General features: G+C 38.4%; 2 protein-coding genes across 2 annotated transcripts in view; both read left to right on the forward strand.

Moving 5' to 3' along the window:
* Nucleotides 1–11773: 11773 nt before the first annotated feature.
* On the forward strand, nucleotides 11774–14766 carry LOC108242173 (histone H3-like). The gene has a single exon (XM_037973751.1). It carries the CDS (start codon nucleotides 14250–14252, stop codon nucleotides 14709–14711), a length of 462 nt encoding a protein of 153 aa, XP_037829679.1. The 5' UTR covers nucleotides 11774–14249; the 3' UTR covers nucleotides 14712–14766.
* Nucleotides 14767–15441: 675 nt separating this feature from the next.
* The window catches only part of LOC108242146, a 28481-nt gene continuing 16628 nt past the window's right edge, over nucleotides 15442–27294 (forward strand). Inside the window, exons 1-2 of the mRNA XM_037973988.1 lie at nucleotides 15442–15481; nucleotides 19645–19749. Of these exons, the coding sequence (XP_037829916.1) occupies nucleotides 15442–15481; nucleotides 19645–19749 (145 nt within the window). The remainder of the gene's footprint in view (nucleotides 15482–19644; nucleotides 19750–27294) is intronic.

Genomic DNA, 27294 nt, shown 5'->3' on the forward strand with positions numbered 1-27294 from the left:
TAGTGTGTGCACCATGTGTCATGGTTCCATGACTGAAGCTTTACTTGTTCTCAACACAAATGTTAATGTGAAAGACTCAGGGCCTTTAAACAACAAAATGCCTCTGTTTTGCACTTTTTAAAAAAGTAGCATCCACATTTATTTTTAGGGATATAGTATACATTTTTTATATTTTTGTTGACATTTAGTTTTATTTACTAAAGTTATTTGACATTTCTCTTAGTTTGATTTCTTTATCACAACTAACTATACAGGCAGCTACATGTTTTTGTTCAGTAATCTATGCAATTCCAAACAGGGGTGGGGGAATTAATCTAGAAAATAATTGCCCAATTAATCGATTATTGAAATTATCATTAGTTGCAGCCCTAGTTCCAACATGACTGTGCACCAGGGCACAAAGCAAGATCCATAAAGCCATAGATGAGTGAGTTTGGTGTGGAAGAGCTTGACTGACCTGTACAGAGACCCCCCCTTAGAACAACTTTTTTATTTGTCGAAATCTCCCATCTTGAGCAGCAGAGAGGCAACAGTGGAAGGGAACGACTTTCTTTAAACAAGAAGAAAGCTCTACAACTTCTCTACACCTTTGTTTCTGACCTGTGTGCAGAGTTTCTTGGTCTTCATGATGTCTCTTGCTTTGTTAGTACTTAAAGGTGTTGTACTGATGTTGATTCTGGGGGCTTTCAGAACAGGTGCACTAATTTAAAAAATAAGTGGTACTTTGAAAAACTGAGTTTTGCAAGAATTCAGTCTGGTTAGAAAAGTTATTCAAATGGCTTCTCCAGCAGAGTGAACAACCTCTGTATGATATTTTTGTATATTTGAAACTTAAATCCTTAATCAAAGAATTATTGTACAAAACATTTTTTGTGTTTATATGTTAAGGTGTTAGTTTAAAATAAAATTCTGTTCTGTAGACAATACATAAATGCCCAAATGAGCTAAAACTATGTTGGGTCCTAAAACTAAACTAATGGCCTCACCTAATGCAAACATTTGTTTGTTTAACTTAGTATCTTATTGAAACATGTATAGATTACCCCTCCCTTCTGCCTTGTGAATTTATGTTTCCTTCAACAAATATAGATTGTACATTGTAGTTGACAGTTGGATGTTGTTTTTGCGATGTTAGAAAGGATATTTTTCCCCACACACCCTAAACACGACGAGCCACAGTAGTTTTGTCTTGCTTTGCTGCTTTTGGTTCTTTATGTTGATTATAAGATGTGTATTTTCAAATAAAATAGGTTTTACATTTCACAATTTGACTACATTTGTTTTTTGTTTTCCTGACATTTTGTCTCTCTAGTGCAACAAGCCATGTTATTTCACTAATTATTGGAAGAACTTGTTCATATATCTTTTTAAAATTCTTTGTCTGGCAGTCTATTTGAATAAAGGCTTCTCCATCTTGGTTGCAGCAGTACATATCAGTGAAAGGACAACTATTGACGTGCCTGTAGTTTTTGCACCAAACTCAATGGGTCTGCAGCAGGCATGGCTCTGCATCACCATGAAACCTATCAACACCCAGAGCAACAACACTAAATCCTGCACAGGCTGCACCAGGTAAGTGTAAGCTGCTGTCTGTCTACATGATGACATTATGCCTGGTTCCAGAAAAGCTCCAAGGCGTTTAGTAAAACTCATTAACCTCTGTCATTCCTTTATCTGGTCTGGGTTTTTTTTCTTCAAGCTGAAGAATTAAAAAAAAAACACTTTAATGGTCCAGTTTACAATAAAGTGCTCAAGTCTGAGCTCCTTATATTCTGTTCTGTTCCTTATCCAGCTATTTACACTCCATGTGCTTATGGCATTACCCTATATTCTTGTACTTACAATTGTAACATTATTCTGTTATCATTGCCTGCTTGTTATGGTTCCAGGGAGCAACAACTGAATCCTGGACAGATGTAGACTTGCTGTCACACACCTAACGTTGAGATTGCACATTGTGTACCCATATTTTGACATATCCTGTGATAGACATATTAAGATTGTTTTGCTTTGTGATAAAAGCAAAACTTGAATTTCTAATTTCAAGTAAAATGTTCTTTCAAATTGCTGCATGACCTAACATGCTACTACTTAATGTACACACGACTGATTATGTGCAGTGTTTTCAAACATTATTACCCAGTAATGCCACCTACATTAACAAAGAAAAAAACTAGCATTCCTTGAAACTAGCATAACTAGCAAAACCGGCACATCACCAGCTGCCTTTCTTGTCAGAGTTTTAAATTAAAATCATCTTATGTTGAGAAATAATGGTGTTACATCCGCTTTGGTCAGATCTTAAAACTAACTTTATGTGCAATGTCATGTGAACTGTTATCGCTCTGAGGTTGTGAGTGACTTTCACAAACTACCACAGCAGATTTTAGCTCCATGTTTGTTAAATTTACTGAGTTGGAACCAGTTATGTGTTTACAGTTGATTAGCTGTGGCAGTCATCTTGAATTGGTTGACTCCAAAGGTCAATTGGTTCCAACTGTCAATCCTAAAGTTTTAAGCAAAGAAATCGAGCAATGTGTAGTACGTGTAGTACGAGTATGTTTTTAGGATGGTTTTCAGCTACTACCACATCTAATTTCTGCTCAGTATCTGTAAAATTGATTGTAGTAATTTTTGTTTGCTGATGCTGATTAGCTATGGTGGCCATCCTGAATCTAGCTAACTCTAAAGCTTAATCAGTTGTACATGTATGTTCAATGATTACTTTCTGAGAGTTTCATTAAAATCTGCCCACTGAGATATTTTGCTAACAAGCTAACAGATAAACATGCTTAAATAGCCTGCTTTGATGGTGGCAGGTATTAATCAGTTTTTGTTTAGTTTTTTTGGTTTTTTTTTAGAACTATGCAAGTTTGCTTTGCTTATAAACAAGTTTTACACCACTGTGGATGTTGCATTACATTAGAATGACAAATTCCATTTTCAGTCTTAGTTCTTTTTGCTTATGTTGTTAAACATTTTAGATCAGAGGAAGAGTGTTCAATTAGCTGTTGGATTTATCCCCTCTATGGGATTCCCATGGAGGTCCCTGCAGAGAACTCTCCACTCGGCGTGGTTCAGTGTGAAGTGGGTCGTCAGCTAGAAAAGACAGTGGAAATCCAGCTCACTGGTTACATTCCCCAGAGTCAAGACCAGAAAGGACACAGAGGTGAGTTTAGAATCAGGATTTAGTGGTATTTTTATTTGTTTGTTAAATACAACAATCCTCTAAAGGATTCAAGGCTGAGAACTATGAAAACTTGTCTTCTTTTACACCATATATAAAAAAAATAGGAGAAGTTCTGCTCAAGTGTCTTTCGTCTTTGCTTATGCCCGGTCAGTTATGATGGAAGACTTTTGGTGCCAGATGCGTTCAGACAGTGAAGCAGAGCACTCTGAGGTGAAGGACTGCCTGTCCATAACTATTGAAGCAGCAAAGAGAAACCCTGAGAATGGCATCATAATGCTCTCCCTTCGTCTGATCTACACGCCCCTCAGGATCTGCAGGTTACTATGCTACACCTATGTGAACACATGTAATTGGTGAACATACAAAATTGCAATAAAATGTTGAATCTATATGTTTATACATGTATAGATACACATCTGCAATAAACATTTTAAGCTAAAAAGTGTTGTATGCAAAAGTACACATTAAAAAAGGCACCGTAGAGGTGCATAGTGGGAAACGAACAAGCTCATTATAAGTCAAAAACTAAACTTCCACATACACAAATGAGATCATTCTTTTTTAGAAAGGGACACAAACATAAAAAGCTAAAAATCCTGCAGACATAAACCAAATTGCACACTCAGTAACAACTGTGCACTCTTATTCTGTTAGGGGAAAAACAATAGGATGCTAATGAGAAGTCACAAATACAAAACAACCACATACAGCACTAGAAGACATACACCAGCTTACAGGGATAAAAGAAAAACACAAAAGTAAGGAAGACATCCCAACACTTTCTGTTCTGCAGCTTTACTTTTTTGTATTGCACAGAAAATAGCTGCTTTAAATTGCAGTGAGTAAATTCTGCATTCATTTCTCATTTTATCCTGCTTCAGTTTTTCTCTGGTAGCTGGGGTCTGTGCATTTATATATTGCTGCTTGAGTCTTAATGTTTGTTTCTGTAAAGGTTGCTTTAGATGTAAAGGGTAAGGCTCATTACTGGAGCCGCCTGTAGTTTAACAATGCTTGTCCTGTTAGGTCACATCCCCACAGTAAAATACATGAACAAAACAGCAGGGATTCTTTGAATGCATTTATAATCAAAAGAGCATTTTGTTTATTATTATGATTATTATTATTATGACCATTTTTGAATCCTTTCCTATGTTAAATCTATTAAAAGATACGTTTTTACTCTATGGACTTTGTTATTTGAGTGGCTTAAATGAAAAATGTCCCTTTACCTTAAGAGCAGGCTTAAAGTGTAATCTTAATATCACATGTACATTGTATTCAGATTAGTTCATCTGAAGTTCACACTTCAGATGAACTGGTTCAAAAGTCTATTGACTGAGACAACCCAGCTCTGGGCCACAGCCATCCTCTTAGTCATGTTCCACATTTTTCCACATTGTTTCTGAGCCCAGCTCTATGTCACATTCCTTGCCAAGACCATGGTCATGTATCTTCCCTCAACAGTTTCAGTCTTAGAGCTTCACACTGCCACTCATGAGAGTTTCAAGCCATGTTTTTATCTCCATTCTGGTTTCTGACGTATCCTAAAGGTTGTCTTCCCTCACAGTGCTGGTCCTGTCATCAAAGCGGTCAAATCTAACTCGTTTCCATCAACTACTCTTTCAGAGGTTGACCTGCCTCTGTCAGCTCCTGACATAGAGTGGGCCAAGAAAGGTTCTCCTCAGCAGTTCCAGTCTTTCAGAGGGTCAACGCCAACTAGCATTCACTGGATCCTATTCCTGTTTTCAAAGGAGGGTGCCTCCTCTTCTCCTGTTCTCATGTTCAGAGAACCCTGCTCCATCACTTCCAATCATCAAGAGGGGTTTGCTAAACATCTCTCTGCCAGTTCCAGTTTCAGTTGACAAGAGGTCCTGTTGAATCCACCTCTGTCCACACCAGCTCCAGCTGGGTTGGCCAAAGGGGTTCCCATCAGATTCACATCTGCTAGCAGGAACCTCCAGTTCCTGTTCAGTTGAAAGTTTCTGACCAGACATCTCTGCTCCTGTCTCAGTGCCTGTCCTTGAGGGCTCCCACCGGATACTTCTTCTTTCGTCACAGCACCTGCTGTCAAAGGGACCCTATCAAACATGTTCAAGCCATTGATGGCTTCCAGTCAGTTCCCCCTCCTTTTGAGCATCTCTTGCCTCAAATTTCCTGTGCGCATCCTGCATCTTGGTCAGCTTTTGAAAGACTTACTTGTCTGCTTACAAACTCTCTTGTGATAAACCTGTAGGTTTTTTTTGCTCCACGTGCTACTTTGGTTACCTGGCCGTCCTCTTGATCTGCTTTGCCCACCTGAATGGTCCTCAGGCTGTGCTCCTTTACTTCACCTGTCAGTAATCATAATGTTATTGCTGATCAGTGTATGTTATATTAGCTAAAAAGTTTACAAATTCTGCAGTGTGATCCAAGTAGCAATTTAAAGATCCCCATTTTATCTGTGTACTGCATATGAGATCCCGCTGAGTGAAGAAAGCATTCATTTATCAGCTTCAGTCTTCTGTGGAAGATCTGTAGAGTCCATTAATGAGGCGTGCACCGGTAGAATCAATACCTCCGAGAGCTAATGACTTCGCCATCAGGAAATGATGGGGGTGTGTGGTGCCACTAATAGGCTCTTTCATTATCTACATGTTAAATCTCTGTCGTAAGTGAAAACGAGAAGACGGAGAATCATAAGCTCAAAGCTAGAATATTAAAGGCCAGTTTAGAAAATCCAGTTTGTCACAATAAATAAAAATACTCGAAAGATACTTTACAAGAAAAATGAAAAGATAGTTTTTGGAAAACAAATGACCTGAACTCCAAATTAAAGATATTCAAATCTGTTTTATGGAGAACCTACTGTTTCCAGGTTTTTATCCCATTAAAGCCCTTTGCAGATAACTAATGTGTTCCTTATCACAAACTTAATTAGAAAATCTGATGATGCACCCACAGGATGAAATAGAAACCTCCATGTACTGTATTTCATCTTCTTACAGTTTTATGCAACCCCTAAAGCATGGAATCCCAACTTCTAAAAGATAAGTTTTTTATTAGAAAAAAAATATATAGTTTAAGTCTGGTTTTGTGAAACTTATTTTTATAAAATAAACATATAAACTTGTAGAAAAATACATCCACCCATCATGGGCATTAATGTATTGAATACTGAGCTTTCAATGGTTGATTTGAACCATTTTTCCAGTGTGGAATGAATATAGAACATACATATCAACAATACTTAAAACTAAGTATTGGGAACACAAATTTGAATTTATCGTGGATTTTCTCAAATCCAAACAGAGTTAAATTTATATGTACAGGCTCAAATATATCCATAAGACCACTAATATTTGTATAAATGTCTCTTAGCAAAAATTATCTAGATAAAATGCGTTTTGTATCTTTCAAAAAGCTTCAGGCATAATTTTGTTTAAATTTGTTTTATTTTCCCACTCTTCTTGGCAGAATGGTTAGATTTCTTTTAAACTGGGTAGTTTCCTAGCACAAACTCAGCTTTTAAGCACAAGCCCGTTTCAAGTCACACTTACAATTCGGGATCTACACACCTTGCCGATCATCTGAAAGCGCCAACATGGAGAGGTGGGTCAGAGTTGCCCCATCTTTTGATCCACAGTCAAAGTAGTCCAAAGCCAAATTGGCCATGCTATGAAAGAATAAGACAGGACAAATTCAACATAGTGATGACATAAAGTCTGTGCAACCAGTCTACCTCAGGATTTAAAAATGTAGGCAACCAGAAAGAAGATCATTTCCAAGAAAAATGTGAAATGTTGCAATGGGTGCAGCTGTGTGCATTCTGTGCACCAGCACCATAGTATGAGGCTACCACCACCATGCTTGACAAATGCTACAGTAGCTTTAGGTTTAAAAGCCTAATCTAAATAAACTTCATGTCATTGTGGCCAAACAGCTCAATGTTTGTCTCATCTGACTGGAAAACCTTTCTCTGGGAGGCATTTAGCTCATCCATATGGGCAGCTGCATACTTCTGTCACGCTTGAAGATGTGGCTTTTGGAGCAGGAACTGTATGCAAAAAATTTAATCTGGACAGGAACACTGGTGTTCCAGCAGTTTCCAGTTCATGGCAAGCCTGAGCCTTGAAGGTTTCTGGGTTGGTTCTGAAAGTCCAAACCGATTTCTTCTCCTTTATAGATCTTCACCGGCTTTTTGGACTTTCACATTATTTTGAGTAATGGTCAATCCATTGAATGCTCTAAAACAAACCATTTTTATGTTGGCAAAGCGAAACTACCAGCTGGAGTCAATCATGATCACTAGTAAGAAGTTAAGTCAAGTTAAAAGACTTTCCTGATCTTCAGCACCACCTTTTAAAATATTTAAGTAAATGTATGTATGTATTTGAGTCTATATAGATTTCTGACTTTGCATGAATTTAAGAAAATCCACAATAAGTTGTATTTTGTACTATTCCACCCTGAAAAAGAATGGTTCAAATAAATAATTAAAGGCCTAAAGTGAATATGACATTAGTGCCCATGACTGTAATTGTATATTGTTGTATTTATCACCAATATTTTGCCAATATTGTTGCAGATTAAAAAAATTATGAAATCCCTTTCCTAATAGAAAATTATAAAACAACCTTGTAATTTATGTGTTGAAGACAAATACCTGCCCAGAATGAAGAACTATACATGTTGTCTCATTAAGTGGAAACCTGAACCCAAGAGGAGAGCTTTGGGCTGAAACAATTGAGAAGATTTTAAAACTTTTGAAGAAAGACTGTTTAATTTGGAGTTTGTTGTTCCCGCCTGCTGGGTCTAACGTTTGGAGCAAGTACAAACAAAAAGTTCAGCTAGTAAACTAAAGTAATTCAGCCTCTAATGTGTTCATTTGTGAATCTTATGTGTTTAAGGTGTTTGAGTGTCCTTGTGGTGCAGTCTGTATCTGGCAAGATGTGGGACTTTCCCATCATTCTTACTGCATCTCAGGTGAATGAGGAATCAACTGTGGACATCTGTGTAACCAGGTGGGTTCATGGGTGTGAGTTTGTAATAGAAATTAGCTTTGTTTTGTTTGCTGTTAGTAGCCAGCAAAGGTAAATCAATATATCTAAACGCCAGAGTATTCCTTATAGATCTATTTTTGGTTTAAATTTAAGATAAAAACCAAGGAGCTAAAAGCTTAAGAAAAAGAAAAGTTTTTTACTTTTGTTTTTTAATCCTAGATAGTTCCAGGAACAATAGAGCTAACTGAACCGAATTTACAAACTTAAAATTGTTTGTGTTTCATTTATTTTTAACGGAATCTTAAGGATCGATCAATCAAGCTTGCATACGTTTGAAAGCACCTTCTGATATGTTCTTCTTGGGAACACACTTGCTGTCAGTTAAAGTGACTCCAGTTAACCAGTTAACCTGAAATAAGGTTCACCTGTCCAGGCAGGATTTTCCTGACATTTACTCAGTTACATCTTACAGTAAAACCCAAGGTTCATAGACTCACAAAGTATTAAAGGATCTTATTGTTAAAAGGTATCATTGTGGAGAAGGTTAATAAACCTGTCCCCAGCATTAGAAATCCAATGGAACACAATGAAGACAGCCATCAAGAATTAGAGAAAATACGAGATAACAGTGACAATACAGAGTACTGGATGTCTCTCCAAAACTGAAGAATAGGAGAGATAGAAACTGGTCAGGGAGGCTGAAGGAGCTGCAGGAAGTTCTGACATGTACTGCTCGTGTTCTGCTGGTACAACAATGACAAACTCTCCTGTGTTCTCCATATGTCTGAATTCTGGGGTAGGAAAGCCTTTTCTTGAAAGTAAAACATCCATGGCCAGCTAAAAATTGTAAAAGGTTATACAAGAAGTCTCTCAGAAATGTGAGAAAATGTGTTGTGGTCTGATGAATGCAAAGTTGTACTTTTGAGGCACAATTCTGAAAGGTCTGTTTGGTGCAGGAGCAAGACTGAATCATTAAAAGAACACCAAATTTACAGTGAATCATTGTGGTGGCAGCATCATGCTGTGGATTTGCTTTTCTTCAACTGGAACTGGGTTTTAAGTCAGGGTGGATAAATCAGTTTCAAATACCCATTTATTTTAGTCTAAACCATGAGGAATTTCATTTTTGAAAATGGTAATGACTTCAAGCAAACATTCAAATCAACAACAACAAAAAATGACTTCACCTGATGGAAATTATGTTTTGGAGTAGAAAATCTGTGTAGTGACCTGGAGCCTCATGTACGAAGACTGGTGATTTTCTACTGACACATGATGTGCACTTAAAATAAAATATCCAGATCTATAAATAAAAAGATGTTTCTGTGAACCCAAGTACATTTCCTTGGTACATTCAGATCAGTGTGGAATCGGATGCACACGAGACATCACCCTTGACAAGCCTCTATTTAAATAAATGCAAATATGTCCTGTGTGTGATTCTCCTATCTGCACAATTAAAAGTCATGTCTACATGCAGAAATGTGAGCAATTTCATGAACTGTGAGTCAGAGACACTCATAAATAAGGTAGTTGGGTGTAAAAATGTGTTTAGCATGCTGTCCTCTGGCATTAGCACCGAGCACAAGAGGAGTGACTGTGTGTGAAGCTGCTGTGGTCAGAGATTAAACAGATCCGTCAACACTGAAAACTTTGACTTTTAGCTTAATGAAGTAGGAAATACTTCTCCTTACACCCCTCAGGTGTGTCCAGTAATAGTTTCCGCATCATTAACAGTTTTCCAGCATGCCCTTTGGGTGTGGCCAGTGGACCAAAACCTGTAGAAACGTGTGAACCTGAAGTATGAAGTTGGCGTGAGGCTTTGCATGTTTCCATGGTCAGTTCATTATCGATACATCAAAAGTTTTGTGTGGTAAAGGCAATACCCCCTGTTTTTGAGTTCACGCACCCTTTGTAATAGACTGCTTCCTACAATGGAAGGCTGGAATTAAATCAAATAGTGCTTGAAAAAAATTACTATTTTTTATATTTTTCCCTACAATTGATTTTTTCCCCCCAAGTTGAATTGTACAGGATAAATGTCAGAGTAAAGATGGAAAAGGTTTTAAAAATAACTTATCATGGTCTCATTTTCTTACATCCCAACAACCTGCCATTTTCCCAGGATTGTGCGGACATTTTGGATCTACTTTATGTATCTGTGTGTGCTTTGGAAGTAATAAATTTAAAGTGTTGGTTACAGTAGGTTGGGAGCGATCCACAACAACAAAATGTTCAACTTTTTAAAAGCATATTTTTTCTTTATGTTTGCTATTCGTCCAACGATTAAAGGCTGATCCTTTTATTCCAGGCAGCAGACATGCAGTGGGCTTATGAGGTGAGAGAGAAAACCCCTCAGGACTCCACGCCTCGATGTACCTCATCCATCATGGACACCTCCTCAGCGCCCGTTCCCTCCAGAGAACAGCAGCCAAACTTTGTGGTTCATATTCCTTCTGGGGCTAACTCCTCCCCCTTCAAAACTAACAGATAAAAACACATTCCTCCCTCCACTTATGCAGCTTTTTGTTTTTGTCATTTTTTTAGAACTGGAATGACTCAAAAAGATTTTTGTAGACAAGAAAGTTGCCACATTTTTTTCTTCTTGTTCTGGTTCATTAACTACATTAGTGTTTCTCATCAGCAGCTCTAATTGGCTTTTTCTCTGCCAAGAGAACCAACTTGTGGCAAGCAAATAAAAGCTTTAGCAACAGCTTTTTCCACACTTTGTCCCTTAAACTTTTCAATTTGTAATTCTAACACCATCTACTGTGATTAACCAACGCAAGATTAAGTCTTTCTGCACAAACTTCCTTTCATGCTCTGTAGCTCTAATAATATATCTTTACGGGATAATATCCACCTCATTAATAAACCTCAAGCGTCCATGACGTTTCACACATTCAGCAGGTATTGGAGGACGATTAAACGCTAATAATGGTTGTAATATCCTCATTATGCCGTGCGGGCCGCTTATAGTAAAATGTTACAAGATCTTGTTTTATTCCTCTCTCATCGACATGATGAGATGGTCTGGAGAGACGGGTCTTAAACTGGATTCACCTCAAACGACTGGGCCACAGTTATCACTGCGTTATATTATATTACACTAACCAGGACGTCCTTGAAATGTTCTCTTGCCAACGGTGAAAAGCAGGTGATAATGGTTTTGTTTGTTTCTTTGTGTCCATCTGTCTGTCTGTTACCAAAATATCTAAAGAACCACATAATGGATTTTAATGGCACTTTCAGAAAGTAATTCTTGAATGTACATCTACAACTGATTAACTTTTGAAGTCAGCCCAATTCAAGATGGCCGTCACAACCAACTGACATTAGAAAACACAAAAAATGCTGTAATTTAGTCATGTTTATAGATTAAAATTTGGTGTGGTAGTAGCTGGGAGTCATTTCCCGGACACTCTCTGAACAATCTGCCAGATATTTGCTTAAACTTTAGCATTAACTCTTAGAGTCAACCTTATTTGTCTATTAGCAAAATATCTCATGAACTGCTGAATGAAATTTAATGAAACTTGCAAAAACTAATCATTGGATGTACCTCTACAATTGATTAACTTTTGGAGTCAACCCAATTCAAGATGGCCACCACAGGCAACTGACATTAGAAAACACAGAAATGGCTAAAACTCAGTTAATCTAACAGATTTTGAGCTAAAGTTTGATGTGGTAGTACCTGAAAGTCATTCACAACAGATACTCTGAGCAGTATTGTGTGAGTTTTCGCATGTCATTATATTTACACCATCTTTTTTCAACATTACACAATCTTAGTTTAAAACTCTGGTATGAACGTGATGGGCAATATTTGCATTTTAATATAAAATTAGTTTCATTTTTTTTTATTTGGTAAATATTTGTGGACAGTGTATAAAGTATTTGCCTCCTTCTTGTTTCCAGATTGTTCTAGAGCTTTTAGATTCAATGCAGGTTTTTTGACTGTAATAAATAGCTACAAAACAAGCAAACAAATCAGTTATTTCTGATTCTGCCAGACGGTTCAAAAAGTTAAATAGATCTGGTCTGTATTTATTTAGTATTGATTTGTAGTACAAGTAGTATATGTAGATGCTGAATTTTAGAAAAATAGATAAGTCCAAGGTGGGATTACATCAGGGATCGGCTCTGAGCCCCTTCTTGTTTACTCTGGTGATGGACAGGTTGACAGATGAGGTCAGGCAGAAGTTCCCATGGACTATGATGTTTGTAGACACCTGTACTGAGAGGAGGGAGCAGGTAGAAAAGAGTGGAGGGATGCTCAGGAGGGAAGACGAATGAAAGTCATTCAAAGATAAATAAAATCCAAGAGTGTGAATAAGAGGGAGACAGGTGGAGCAGTGAAACTAGAAGAAAGCAACGAGTGGAACATGAGAGGTAAAGAGGTAAAGAAGAGAGCAGGCAGGGTGGAGTGGATGGAGATCAGTGTGAGGGGTGATTTGTGACGGAAAAACTGCTGCAAGAGTGAAAGAAAAGGTTTACAAGATAGTAGTGAGACCAGGGGCACTGATTTATGTCTCTGCTGGTGGGTGCTCACAGTGCTTGCATGACTTGTTGCTATTTTTATGCATACATGTTATATCAATTAACATCAGCAGCCGCTATGAACACACACGTACGCTCCTCCCTACCCACGCACACACACACGATGCACGCATACTCACTCTTTAACAAATACACAAAGTCTACACACTAGTGATGCATACAAGGAGTTAATGTCATTGTAACCTAACGCAAACAGCTCTGATGAAGACAAAGAGAAAACAAAATCCTTAATCCAAAATCACAGCCTGGATTAAATAACATACCATAACCGTATAGACCTACTGTATAAGTGTGACTTGAACTGTCCACAGTGCCGAATGTCAATATCGGTAAACAATAACATAGTCTACCAAGTCAACAGCAAGGCTAATTTATTCCTTAATCACAACATGGTATTACCAATCACATCTGGACTGGCGTTTAATGAGACAAATATAGTTGTAGATTAAGTCAAAAGTTTTACTAACAACACACACCATGAAAAAAACATAACTGCCAAACGTAGCAAAAAGGCTCAAATAAAAGAAAATCATGGACCAAATATAAATTCAAAATCATTCCTTTATCATCCTTTAAAACATAGTACCACAGAAGGCTCACAAAATACCTTGTTTTTTGCAGAGTCGTAGTTTATCCATTAATATTTTCCTTTCCAGCTAGCTTGAAAAGTCCGCCCTTTTTTATGTCTCTCACATATACACTATTACTGTCTGCAGTCGTTAATAGGGTAGAAATCTCACTCTTAGACGGTGTCGGGTTGGTGGATATTTTTGATTTTTTATCACAAATTTGTCCGTATTTTGTTTGTATAAATCAACCACTATGCTAGTTTTTCAGCAAAACAAACAGATGTGAGCAGCTGGCAGAAAGCAGGATGCCACTGAGATGTAATTATGGGTAAATATACTAATTGTTATCTATCAACATGTGCTTTTTAAAATTTATTTCATAAATAGCTGATAAAGCAAAATGAATAGTCCAATCTGAAACTGAGTTCAACCCAAATTCTTCCAGTGATGAATTTTGAAGTGTAAAGAAACACTACAGTTGTCAAGGTAGGATCTCCCTGGGCTGTAACTCCCTCATGAATGCCCTTTGCAACTTGTCACCATCAGTCACAGCCCAATGAGATACTGGCTTTATGTCATCATTGTCGTGCAAAAATATTGTCATAACTTCACCCTACAGGTTGTCAGGGTTGGTTACTCCAGTGGTTTGTTTGTTTGTTTGATTTTTTTTAAGAAAATACATTTGAGATTGAACTGAATTGTTTAGAAATTCTAAACATCCATCTATCTATTCTATTCTAGAATTGCGCCGCTCGAGGTGGCTGCATGTTGGAGTAGTTCTGTTACACTCATTCTGAGATACTGTTTTTGAAAACTTTATTCCTCTTTTTTTCTTGATGTAAATCACTTTTTTGGATGATTATTTCCTCTGGTGTCAGATGCTGTGCAGCTGGAAGGATTTTTACTGAAACCTTTTTAATTTTGGACATTTTGTTATGATGCGTAACCATGACAACAAGTGTTAAATGTGAAGAACCCTCAAGTCCAGTCATGGACAGAACCAAGCAGAGCTCTCGTAAATCCACCAGAAGGAAAGCTCCCAGGAAGCAGCTCGCCACCAAAGCTGCCCGCAAGAGCACCCCAGCCACCAGCGGAGTGAAGAAGCCTCATGTCTACAGGCCCGGGACCATGGCTATCAGGGAGATCCACCACTACCACAAGTCCACCAAGCTGCTCATCCGGAAGCTGCCCTTCCAGCACCTGGTCCGGGAGATTGCCCAGGACTTCAAGATCGACCTGCGCTTCCAGAGCTTGGCCATCATGGCTCCGCAGGAGGCCAGCGAGGCTTACCTGGTGGGACTCTTTGAGGACACCAGGGCCGAGGACACATCGGGACAGTCTGCTACAAGAGATCCTTCCTGCCCACAGTCATCAGCATCTATAAAAACTCTAACAAACCCAGGACAATGAGCTACAACAACATTTAATTTCCCTTTGGGATTAATAAAGTATTTTTGAATTTGAATTGAATTGAATTGAATCCTTTTTCTGCTACCTGTCAGTGGTTATGGTTGCTGAGGCAACAGGTTCAGGAGGGAAACTTAGACAGCCCTCTCCCCAGCGACACTCCCCAGCTCCTCCTAGGGGATCCAGTGGTGTTCCCAGGCCAGAGAGAATACATAATCCCTCCAGAGAGTTCCTGGTCTGCCCTGTGGTGTCCAAAGTAAGGCATCCAGAAGTCATTGTGATCAGATACCCAAACTACCTCAACTGACTGTTTTTGATGCAGAGGAGCAGTGGCTCTACTCCGAGCTCCCCCCGGGTGATGGAGTTCCTCACCTTATCTCCAAGGCTGAGCCCAGCCACCCCATGAAGAAAGCTCGTTTCAGCTGCTTGTATCCAGGATCTTGTTCTTTCCATCATGATGGAATCATCATGATCAAACTTCTAGAATTGCGCCGCTCGAGGTGGCTGCATGTTGGAGTAGCTCTGTTCCATTCTTTCTGAGATATTGCTTTTAAAAACTTTATTCCTCTTTTTTTCTGGATTTAAATCACTTTTTTTGATGATTACTTCCTCTGGTATCGGATGGTGTGCAGCTGGAAGGATTTTTACTGAAGTCTTTTTACTTTTGGTCATTTTGTTATGATGCGTAACCATGACAACAAGTGTCAAATGTGAAGAATCCTGAACTCCAGTCATGGCCAAAACCAAGCAGAGCACCCATATATCCACTGGAGGTAAAGCTCCCAGGAAGCAGCTTGCCACCAAAGCTTTCTGCAGGAGCGTCCCGACCACCGGCAGAGTGAAGAAGCCTCATCTCTACAGGCCCGGGACCGTGGCTCTCAGGGAGAGCCACCGATACCAGAAGTCCACAGAGCTGCTCATCCAGAAGCTGCCCTTCCAGCACCTGGTCTGACAGATCGCCCAGGACTTCAAGACCAACCTGCGCTTCCAGAGCAGGAGGCCAGCAAGGCGTACCTGGTGGTGCTCTCAAATCGGGATAGACCGCTATAAGAGACCCTTCCTGCCCACAGCCAGCAACTCTTTAACAAAACCAGGATTATGAGCTACAACGACATTTAATTTCCCTTTGGGATTAATAATGTATTTTTGAATTGAATTGAATTGAATTGAATTGAATTGAAGACCTTATGACCATAGGTGAGGGTTGGAATGTAGACAAACCAGTAATCTGGGAGCTTTACCTTTTGGCTCAGCTCTTCCGTCACCCCATTGGTCAAGTGCAGTGCCCTCTTTTCTATGGACAAGGCCCAGATCTGTGGATTTATCTTCCACTCCAACAAGTTTCTCAGCTACTTCAACTCTGCTTGAGGCAAAGACTCATGGCCAAAGGCTCCCATCCCAGCCACTTCACACTCTGCTGTGAACTGCCCATTGCACGCTGCAGGTCGTGGTCTGAAAAATGCAGTCAATCAAGTTGAGATGAAAATTATAATTGTTCTAAAACTGTATAGCTATATATTTTGTACTTGTGTGTGTGTATACATTTCTGAGTGTCCACAAACAACTGTCCTATGATTCACCTTGTGCCTGCAGAATTATTCACAAGGCAGTTATGCGTCCATTAAGCACCATCTGCAGCCTGCTGGGTTAAGGATGAAGAGAAGGAGGGAGGATGGGACGAAAGAGGAAAGATATAGGAAGGAAGCAAAAGATAGTTGCTGGAGAGAGAGGACAGAATGGGACTTAATGGGGAAAACAGGACAAATATGATTGAGTAACAGGTGATGGAGACAGAGAAAAGATGAGGGGCAGCAGATAAAGTGAGTGTATTAGGTGGAGAATGAAGGCAGGACTTGCTGTGCATGTTTTGCATACTGTCTGTGAGAGAAATCAAGAGGAGTTATGTGTGTGTGCCTGCAGAAGCGCGAGCGTCTGGCTGCATCAGTACATCACTGAGCAGGTTTGTGTGCTTGTTGATTTCCATCCATAGATTACCTGCAGAAATGAGCTTTCTCCTTCCTCTGTGGGTGCGTTGCAGCAACAGATGAATGAAGCCAGCTGGTTAAGGTGGAGTGTCTGTAATGTTCACTGCAGAAGCAAGAGATCAAACTAAAGTCAGATCTGTAATAATAACACGTTAACACACCAAGCTAAGCAGAACAAAGCAGGTCCACTGACCTCTGAACAAAACAAGACACCCTGAGCTGCACTCCTCTTATTTGTTTGGCTCAAAAGGAACACAGAAATGCAAATGTATGTCCTTAGCTTTTGGTAAGAAGCTTAAGCAAGGGGACAAAACAACACAAACACATTTTGGTGTTCTTTAAGCCATGCAGAATCCATCCTTGTGCCTGAGCTTCTCTCACATTAAAGGTTTGTGTAGTCAGTGTGACATGTACAGCCTAAAATTACAGCTACTTTATATTTGCATTGTCTTTAAGACAACTCAACACATATATTGTCAATAAACCAATAAAGAAGTACAAACTTTTTTTTCTTATCAGGTTATTATGAAAATCCAAAAGGGTCAAACCAAACAGTGAGTAGAGCTTATGAAGTTTTTGTTGTCTGGAATTTCCTCAGAGCCACTACATCTTCTAATCTACTGATGTTAGAGAATCTAATTAACTACAATAATAAAATGCCTGTACATTGTGTGTGTGGTGGGGAGTTTGTAATAATTGTCCCTTGAGATAATTAGTTTCAAGTCTGTTTGTTAATCCTTGGATTTCTGGTTGTAAACACTGTTGAAAAGGTTCTATAATCTATAATAATCATTTTTAATATTCTGAATATAAAACAATAATAATAACAATCTGATCTTATAACTTAATTTTTTTTTCTGACTCCTAATACATCAACTACAAACAATATAATAAAGCTGACTTTTAGCCCCGTGTAAACCACCTGCACCCAAAAAAACAAAAGTAATAGTTTTCCTAACAGTTTTATTCATAACCATTGAAGCCCCACTTACATGACTAAGGATATTTTTTTTTAATGGATATTTGTTTTTTTTGGCCACACATTCTAACAAAAACATAGAAATAGCCACGCTGCGCCACTAGATGGCAGGAATGTTCACATAAGCAACATATAATACAAAGATGCGTAGACTGACTGAAGATTATTCCAAAACTTTTGATTTTTTACGCCATTTTTTTTTTGTTCTCAGTTAACCCTTTCACCACACAATCAAAATTTGATAGCATCAAGCTCCAGATAAAGTGAGACAGATCCAGAAAATACCATGAAAACGACTCTTGTTGTTTTGGTTCCTAGGGCATAAAGTAGTAGGAGTTGACTTGGACTGAGCAAAAAGTGTTTTTTTTAATTCTCCAATTTGGAAAGCATTTTTAAAAATCTGAAGCCCAGATTCACTAATGGTTTGCATGTCTTTACAGGTGCAGTTTTAGATTTTTTCATCTGTCCAGTTCCCAAAGCTCTCCCAATGTAAGCTTTGAGTAATACTGGCAATAGTGATATTATGCAGGTGGGAGAAAGCAGTGGTAACATTTTTAATGTGGGGGTTAAAACATATATAAAAATAACACCAAGTTTCTTTACATTATGACTGTAGGACAAATTAATGCCATCCAGACGAAGTGAAAGGCTGCAAAGTGTGTTCCTAAGATGCTCAGCTCCAAAAACCACTGCTTCTATCTTGTCTGAGTTTAAAAGCAGTAAATTAAGAAACCTTCTGATTATAGAACTAAGAACCACCCAACCACCTGCCTCCATTATTGTTTTGGTTTGTAGGGCACATAGTGATAATAGGCAGTCGCAAAACAGGCAAAACATTATTGTTTTGAAACTCTGCTTCTGAAGCTTGCATGGATTGATCAAAAACAGAGTTTTTTCTCACAAACTGTGTATGTGTAGCAGAAGTTGCATTACCTGGTTTGAGAAGTTTAACAACCTGAAGGAAAGCTCTTGTAGTAGTTGTTGATCATCTTCAGATCTGTTTGGCAGATTCCAGCAACTTTCTACTGGTTCTGGCTTTAAGATCCAAAGAAAAATACTCAAATTTAACAACAGAAAAGTAATCCTAAATATAAAAACTAGGCCAGACACAATTACAGCTTGGTTCTTGCCTTTGGCAAGTTTTCTTAGTTTGTCAAGAGATTTATGAATTTCAGCTGAAACTTAGTATATTATTTTAGCTTTCAAACAACTTTGATGTCTTCTGACATACAAACCATATGGCACTGCACTAACTAATCCTTCTCAGTTCTCAGATATTCTAAATGGATTATCTACTCGGCTGCTTAATACTATTTCATTTTCATTTTGTCACAGGGACTCCTATCCCCATACATCACTCACACAGGGATTCAATTAACATGGCAGTAATTAAACGGGGAGGCTTCGCTGTAAAACGCACACACATTAATCTGACAGCCTGCCAGGAGAAATCTCTGTGTGTGAATCTGTTTCTGTGTGTGTGTTTATATTCCTCCTTTATTACTCCATGGTGTAATTATTAAGCACAACATTCAGTACACAAGCTTATGCACAGGGCTGTGAAGTTAGCAGTCCAATAAATGGGAGCTTATTATCTTTTTGTTCAATCTATTTGATTTCAGCAGCAATTTTTAAATATTTGGTTCACACAAGATTTTCTTTCATTTTTATTTAGAGTTTATGCCAAATTTGACTAAAAAGATACACAAATGTGCTAAAGTAGTAAACAGTTTGATGCTATTAACAGTTTCTGACATAAACTCAGGGTAATTGTTCAGTGAGCGAAACCAAAACCAAACACGGAGACGAAGCTAAAGGTAAGTGAGTTTATTTACAGGTGGTGCCAGTATATACAGTGAGCAGGTCTCGGGAGCAGTCTGCATGGCAAGAAGAACTGGGTGAGTCTCGGGTACGATTTTGGTCAGTGTAGTTCAAAAGGATGAATGAAATAATGTCTCTTGTTCTCTTACAGATCCAGGAGGTGTTTTACTGCGTAGAGGAGGTGAGGAGAGGTTCCAGGGCGATCCAGGAGATGACGAGCCAGTTCCATCAAAGGTAAGTATCCCAAAGGTTCCAGGTAAGTTTCCATAAAGGTCCGTAGTCTTGGCGTGGCAAAAACCTAAGTTTCAGGCAAGACAAAGAACGTAATTAGCACAAGGAGCATAATAGAGGTTAGACGGTGAGGCGGAGAATCTAACCCGAAAGGTTTGATGCTCCAGCGAAGATCTGGTCTCGGCCTGAGGCTTAAATGCTGGATGGTCTAGTCAGCGAAATCAGGATCACCTGTGGAGTGAAGGTTAGTGATGCCGCCCAAAGGCGGAGCTAAACCCAGATCCTCACAGTTTCTTTTGCTGACAAGGAAAAAATCCTCTATACCCAACTATATTTGAAGCTCAAACACTTCACAAGCTCTGGCAATAATATCACGCTTCTAATTGAGATTTTCTGTAAGGAATTCAGTCCCACACCCAAGGAAATTACTAATAGCTAGCTAGTTTTCATCTAGCGGGATGTTATGGTACCACAGTATCACTGGCCACCACCACATACAGCAAACAGGACTGAACTTTAGTGATGCAAAGAAAGTGGTTTTCAAACTTTTCATAACCACGTCAGCAAACATATTGTACTAAGCTCTCAGAGTACCACTATTATAAGTTAGTTGTACATTCCTATCTGACCAGTAAACTGGCTAAACTCCCTACCCTAACTCTGGTTGAAAGGTGCAGTTTAAGTTGTGATGGATCCATGCGTCTGTTGCTGAGAACTTCACCATATAAACTGGCATATTGGTTCTTTGGGAACAACTAGTGGAGATTGGAGCTCAACACTGCCATATGACAAGAAAACAAAACTAAAATACTTATGTACTGTGTATAACAACAAAAATGGGTTTTATAAATGAAAAATGGCTGTGGTTTTTTGCTGCTTAATATAAAATTCTTTTTGAGAAATGGTCAGTGTCATTAGGACGTTGGCGCAAAACTATAAGGGGGGATAGGGAATGGGGTGTTGAAGAGTGGAGGTCATCTTCTTGTTGAAAGATCAGTGGTAGATTTAAGACGTAAAAAACATACTATTTAAGTGTGGACCATTTATCTTTGTGTTGTCAGGGGGTGTGCAACTTTATGAGCTCTGAAGCTCTCCAAGGCACAGAAGCTGCCTTTTTTCTTAATGTTGTTGCTTATTCAGTCTGCCTAATGGGAAATGTCATTATTGGTGTCACTAATGTTAATGTCCTCAAAATTATTAATACTGTAAAAAAAAAAAATGCGAATAAACTAATTGTAAAAGTAGAATATCAAACCATTGAACACATTCTAGACTCAGTAGCAGTACTGACTAGAAAATGGTTAAATCCAAGTACTTGGTTTAACCATTTAGATAAACATTTCAATATTTCTGTTTCAAGAGAGCACTGGGGGTCATGTTGTTCAAGTTCACCTTTAACAAGAACTTGTTAAAAGTTTAGCTCAGAAAGATTATACATGAATTAATATATGGTTGTAGTTCACTGAAAAAATGCTGAGCTAAATTCACACTCCCAAAATAAACTAATTTGTATTAACTTGTGGAATTTTCACAAGATAATTGTCATGGTTTTGGTGTTTTGTAACTCTTGTTTTGTTTTTGGTTATCTGTTAGTTTCTGTGTTCATGCCCTGTCACTATCCACCTCCCCAGTACTTTTCCTATCATGTCTGCCACGCCCATCTCCACCTGTTTGTAATCATTCTCACTCACCTGTGCCCATTTTCCTCATTATCCTCTGTCTTTAAGAACCGGTCATTCTCCATCACTCCTCACTGGATCATTCCACTTTGTCTGCTTGTTCCGCTTTGTCCACAGTTGTCACGTTTTGTTATGCCTTGCCTTGCCTCTTGTTTTAGATTTTTGTTATTATTAGTTTTGCTGCCTCGTCAGCCCTTTGATTTGTCAGTTTATTTTAGTGAATAAATTAGTTTCCTTTAAAACTGAGTCTGCGCTCTGGGTTCGCCTCCGTCTTCCCCCTTCTGACAATAATCTTTTAATAAACTCGTGTTATTTTGAACGCCACACATGAATGTACCTTTTTGATTGTGCTTGTGCAAAACACTAACTGGTGGAGTACATGTGGTATTTTGATTTGTTGTCAATGTTAACAGTCTCGACACCTAGTGGTGCAGCATGGGTAATTCAGTGAATTGTGGTCCAGAACCCACTGGTAGTACTCTGGAACCCTTCTAGTAGTGCTCTGAAGAAATTTTGGTATCAACTATTTACAAGTTAAATAACAAGCTGATTCATTATCATTCACAAAACAGTTGCTAAAAAGCAAAATTTGCCAAAAACATTGTTATTCGCTTGGGCCTGTTGTGGGAAAAAGGTAAGGGAGACAAGAAGACCCAGTTGGTAATTTTTAACAATTTATTACCAAAGAAACATCCAGCAAAACATCCCAGGGATGAGACAGATCCAAGCTGTGGAATCAGTCTGACCTCAGATTGTCAGAGTGCTCATTTGAACCAAACTTATCAGTAAGACATAACAACACCAGCAGTCTGTTCATAACTGGAAGGTCATATCACTTAGAGGGCATCATGAGCTAACATTGAACTGTGAACAGATATGAACTATACAGGACAAATCTGTTCCAACTAATGAGGACGTCTCAGAGAGACCATCAGGCTTTTATCAGGGAGTCTTATTTTTCTACAACATATCTCCTATAAAATAACAGTCTTTGTTCCAAATGAAAACTACTTGAAATAAAAGTACAATAGAGGTTTTTCGATAACCTTTGTGGAAACTGAGGTAGACGATGGTTAACCAATCATTGGCTACTAAAGCAGCAGCAGTGAAGTCTCTCCAGGACCTGATAGTAACAAAAAATGCAAAACAGTAGGCACATTTGATTTAAGTTATCTCATATTTGTATTCAACTGTTTAGGGGCAAAGGAACAACCAAGACAGTGTATGTGGCGTTGTTCTCAGCAATGAGTGCATTTACCCATTAGAGCAGGGCTATTCAACTTCAGTTGTGTGTGGGCGATGTATATAAAATTTGTGGTCTGAGGGCCACAGGCAATAATTTGAAAAACTTTTTCACTAACCACAGCTCTGTCAAGGACAGCGAGCATTCTGCCTGTCAGAGTCTCTTCCTCAGAAAACAGTTGCTTTTGTTTAGTTAATGTCCAAACTACTTACAGGGATGTTATCATAACTCTCTCCTGTTTGGTACAAAAGCAGGGGATGGCCACTTGACTCCAGTGAAAAGGCCTGTAATTTACCTCCTTGTTCTTTTGCAATTCTTTTGAAAAACCTTCATAAAAAAGGCATGATTTGATTTGTATTCTCACATTGTAATCTTTATTCACAGTATTGCTTTTAATAAACACTGGTTGCAGTTGTAAAGGGAACAAAAAATTGTCAATTTGCTCTGAAACTGTCAGTTTTTAAAAAAATCTACGTTTCATCTTTTTTAGCCTTAAAAGAAACCTCTTGACACTAGTAGTGACCTTAGCTATTGTGACTTTTGGTGTTGTCTTCTGTCTGTACTGCTGCCTTATGGTCTGGATGGATGACTCAGTCAGACGACCGCTTACAGGGACACATGTTTATCTGCCCTACCTCTCTCCATTGTCTCCATCGGTTGCCTGTTTGACAGCAGTGTGTGTTTTGTGTCTGAATTGTTTTCCTTAAATCATCTAAATGACCACAACAGTTTGGAGTCAGGAGTCAAAGGTGTGATGCAGGCTGGTGCATATCAATCCCATCTCCTTTATTTAGCCGAGGTGTTAAAATGTAAAGATTGTGAAGTGTTTTTGGCACATTTTTGGGACACTTCCTTAGTTGTGGACCTCGGGTTCATTTAGTGTTTAGGTCATTACCACTAGACACCCTCAACCAAGGAAAGCCCAGGTGAGGTTAATCAGGTCTCGATGTGTTTCCATTAGCAAGTAGGGTTAGTTGAAGGGCTATGATCAGTTTGCTCTATACTGTTTTTTAATACCTGTCATGCTGGTAGTACTTTAATTGTGACAGCTTCTGTTGCTAGCTTGCTTTGATGTCAACGAGGAATGAACAATTTCTCCTTGAGGAGTTCCAGTTCCATTAAACCGAGTCAAAATACCTACACCAACCAGCCCATGTAGAGATGCTACATTACCCACTGTGCAGTGTCTCGACATGAGATAATATGAGATAATGATCAGATGTCCTGCAGCACTTTCAGTTCCTTACCTGCTCAGTTAGGCATCCAATCACACATCAGCACTGTTTCCCACCGAATCCACCGCTTGGTTCTTTGAAGTGAAATCTTATTATTGCTGCTGCACTTCTCTGTGAACATTGTGTCTACACTTCTGTCTCTGGGTGTGACTCTTGTGTGTGTGTGTGTGTGAGAGAGAGAGAGAGAGAGAGAGCCCACACCTATCAAATCTCCCTCTGGTAAGCATGACAGAAGCAACGGGAAGAAAGAGCAAGCTGCTCAACTTCACTTTCATCTTCTCCCTCTTTCCACCGCCTGAAAACTCATCTGTGACACACAAGGAGTCATGTGGGACACAATGTTGCTGATGACTGTAGAAATGATCATCATTTGTTCATCTGAGTTTTTAAAAGAGCAACTTTTGTGTTTGAAGGACACCAAGCATGTGTTTCCTGCTTTTGTTGAATTCCGAGCAGCAACATTTAACAAATCAACACTCTTGTTAGTGTTTGCGTTCATTTAAAATGATTATTACAGCCTTTAAAGCGTCTCCCTTGACTGATGGCTGAGTGCATGTATCTTGCTGACTGATTAGCAGCTATTGTTGGTATGTTTACCTCCCTCCGTGTGTTTTGTTCTCATTTCTCATAACGCTATCCTGAACAAGCACCTGTGTCTCGTCTCCGTTGGTGGAGACAGATAGAGAACTGGAAACGCTCAGCAGCAGGATATGAAATATGCTAATGACCCTGCGTACTAAAAAGCCATCATCATACACATAGGAGAAAGAAAATGAAAATGTTTGCAAGACATTTTAGTGTACTTGCAACCTTGATTCAAGACAAAACAGAGACTCCTCGCCGAAGGCCGGCGTTTGCTGGCTGTGAGAAATTGTGCTCACATCCAGTAGTCCAAGCTGTATGGAGACATCGTTCATAATGAAAACAAAGTAACAGCTTTACAAGCTGCTCGCAGCGTCCTTCAATTACATTAATAACATTTTTGGGGTTGTTTAATTCCACAGAAGCAAGTAGACATTAAAAAATAAAATGCCATGCGTCTCACTGCAGGGAAATATGCAAATGCAAAACATTTCTGCTTATTAGTTTGTGGCCTGCAGGGACAAAAACAAACTGTTTTACCTGAACAGGTATTCATCTGTTCCTTTTTTTTTTAACCAGCATTATATTTTGTGTTAGAACATGCCAGATTTACCACCGCAGGGTAGTGCATAAACATTCCTCATTAAGGACCCCTGTCCTATCTTCTTCATAATTAAATTTACAAAATGAATTAATTAAAAGGCGTAGCGTTCCTTTAAGGAGTGCATATCACCCGCTGCCTTTCATGCCAAAGTTTTAAACCAAAATCATCTTATATTGTGAAATGAGTTATAGCTGTTGGCCCAGGTTAAATAATGGCAGGAGCCATTTTGATTTATCTTAACTGGAAAAGTTAATGAGTTGTAGATGTACATTGAATATTTACTCTTTTAGAGAATCATTAAAATATGTCCAATGGCTCATGAGATATTTTGCTAACAGTCAAACAGGATTTACACAAGCGGTTAATGGCAATTTTTTAATAAAAATATTGCGCAATGAGTAGTGTTTGGAATTTGTGTTGGAAATGATGCTCAGCTATTAACACACCAATTTTTAGCTCATTGTGTGTAAAAACGACTGAGTTTGTGTTTCCTAAGATTAGTTGGCTGTGGAGGCCATCTTGAATTGGATTAATGAGTTGTAGATCTAAATCCAGTGATTAGTTTTTGAGAGTTTCAAAAATCTGTGTAGTGGTTCATGAGATATTTAGCTAACACTACAGATAAGCACACAGACACAAGCAAAAACATTATTGCTGTTTTGCCTTCTGTGGCAAGCGATAAATACTTGTTTCGTTTGGCTTTTTTTATCTTTGCTGTTTTACGGTTGCTTTAAAACAAGAAATATAATCTAAATAAATGAAATACCATGGTATCTCTTTTTTTATTATGTTGTTTTTAATCAATTTCTGGTGTGTGCCATCACACCCTTCCAGTCAACTTTGAAGTGATAATCTGTCAAACAGATGTCAGTAGTTAGTACCTTATTAGCTGTGACTTCAGACAGAGAGCTCAGAGTATGGAGAAGGAAGTGCAAGTCTTTTTCCAGGCTCAGCTAATAGCTTGCCAACTTTGTGGCACTTTTTTTTTTTTTTTTTTGTTGTTTCAGGCTTGTAAAACAACTCTTTCCCTAAAACGACATACTTTAAAATCTATGGTCTATCTACTGTATGCTCCTCACACATACATTTGTGTAGGAACTAAATAAACAGTGTCATGCAAAAATGTAGAGATTTAATATTAGCTAATGTAATGTTCTTTTACACTGGTTTGTTCTTTTTGAGAAAGACTTGTTTTAGACGCATGAAAAACAATAAAACACTGGAACTCCTTTGGCTAGCCATTAGCCTAGGTTTGACAAAGACTTTTGCTTTTTTCTGCATCTACGTTCTATGACTGATGTCACGGCTGATGAAGTACTGAATATTAATAACTACTAGACAGAACATCACTTCAAAGTGGACAAGACTATCCCTTTAAAGTATGTGACCTTGGAGTTTAAAGTTTCAACACAAAATATTTACTTCCCAATGATCAGAACAGGGCATGGGAGGAAGTGAGCTGTGAAACTGAAACTCAATTCTTAGTGTTTAATTGGAGTGTCCACATCTGATTTCTCTGTTTATGCAGCATCTGTCAGCTCTTCTGTAGGGTTATTTTCATTTTAGCCCAGCTGTCAGTACTACTTTGACTGTTTTGTTCCCGATTTGTTATACAAATCTGTTTTTTAGTACACTGAGTACAGTCTAACATTGTGTTGCGTTGCACCTTCATCTTGTGAACTTAAAAGCAAATTAAATTAAGAGGAAGTTAAGGGACATATGTATAGTTTAGGACCCCTAAAAATCCCTTTGAATAATTGCTGGATTTTGTTTTGATTTTGTCTTTAGAGGTAACATTTTTCTTTCCAGTCTTATTGCAAAACACAGTGAATATGTTCATTAATTAAAAACAACCCCCACAAGAGCATCTATGATTAGACTCAATAAATTGTGAGGTATGATATGTTGCTCAAAGACATTTGATATGTCAACTGGTGAAAGTAGGAATTGAACAACTGACCTTTAAGTTAGTTGACAACTTCCAGATCCCTAACCTCGACTAAGTATCCATGAGTGTAAAAAGCACAAACTACTTGTATATTATATTCATACATTACATACAAACTCATATATCTCAAATGTTTATTTCGTTTAATTTTGATGATTACAAATGACAACAAATGAAAATCTCAAATTCATCATATCAGAAAATTAGAATATTACTGAAGACCAATAAAAACAAAGGATTTATAGAAATGTTGGCCAACTGAAAAGTATGAACATGAAA

Source organism: Kryptolebias marmoratus, linkage group LG23, assembly GCF_001649575.2.
Source record: "Kryptolebias marmoratus isolate JLee-2015 linkage group LG23, ASM164957v2, whole genome shotgun sequence".
Taxonomy (NCBI): Eukaryota; Metazoa; Chordata; class Actinopteri; order Cyprinodontiformes; family Rivulidae; genus Kryptolebias; species Kryptolebias marmoratus.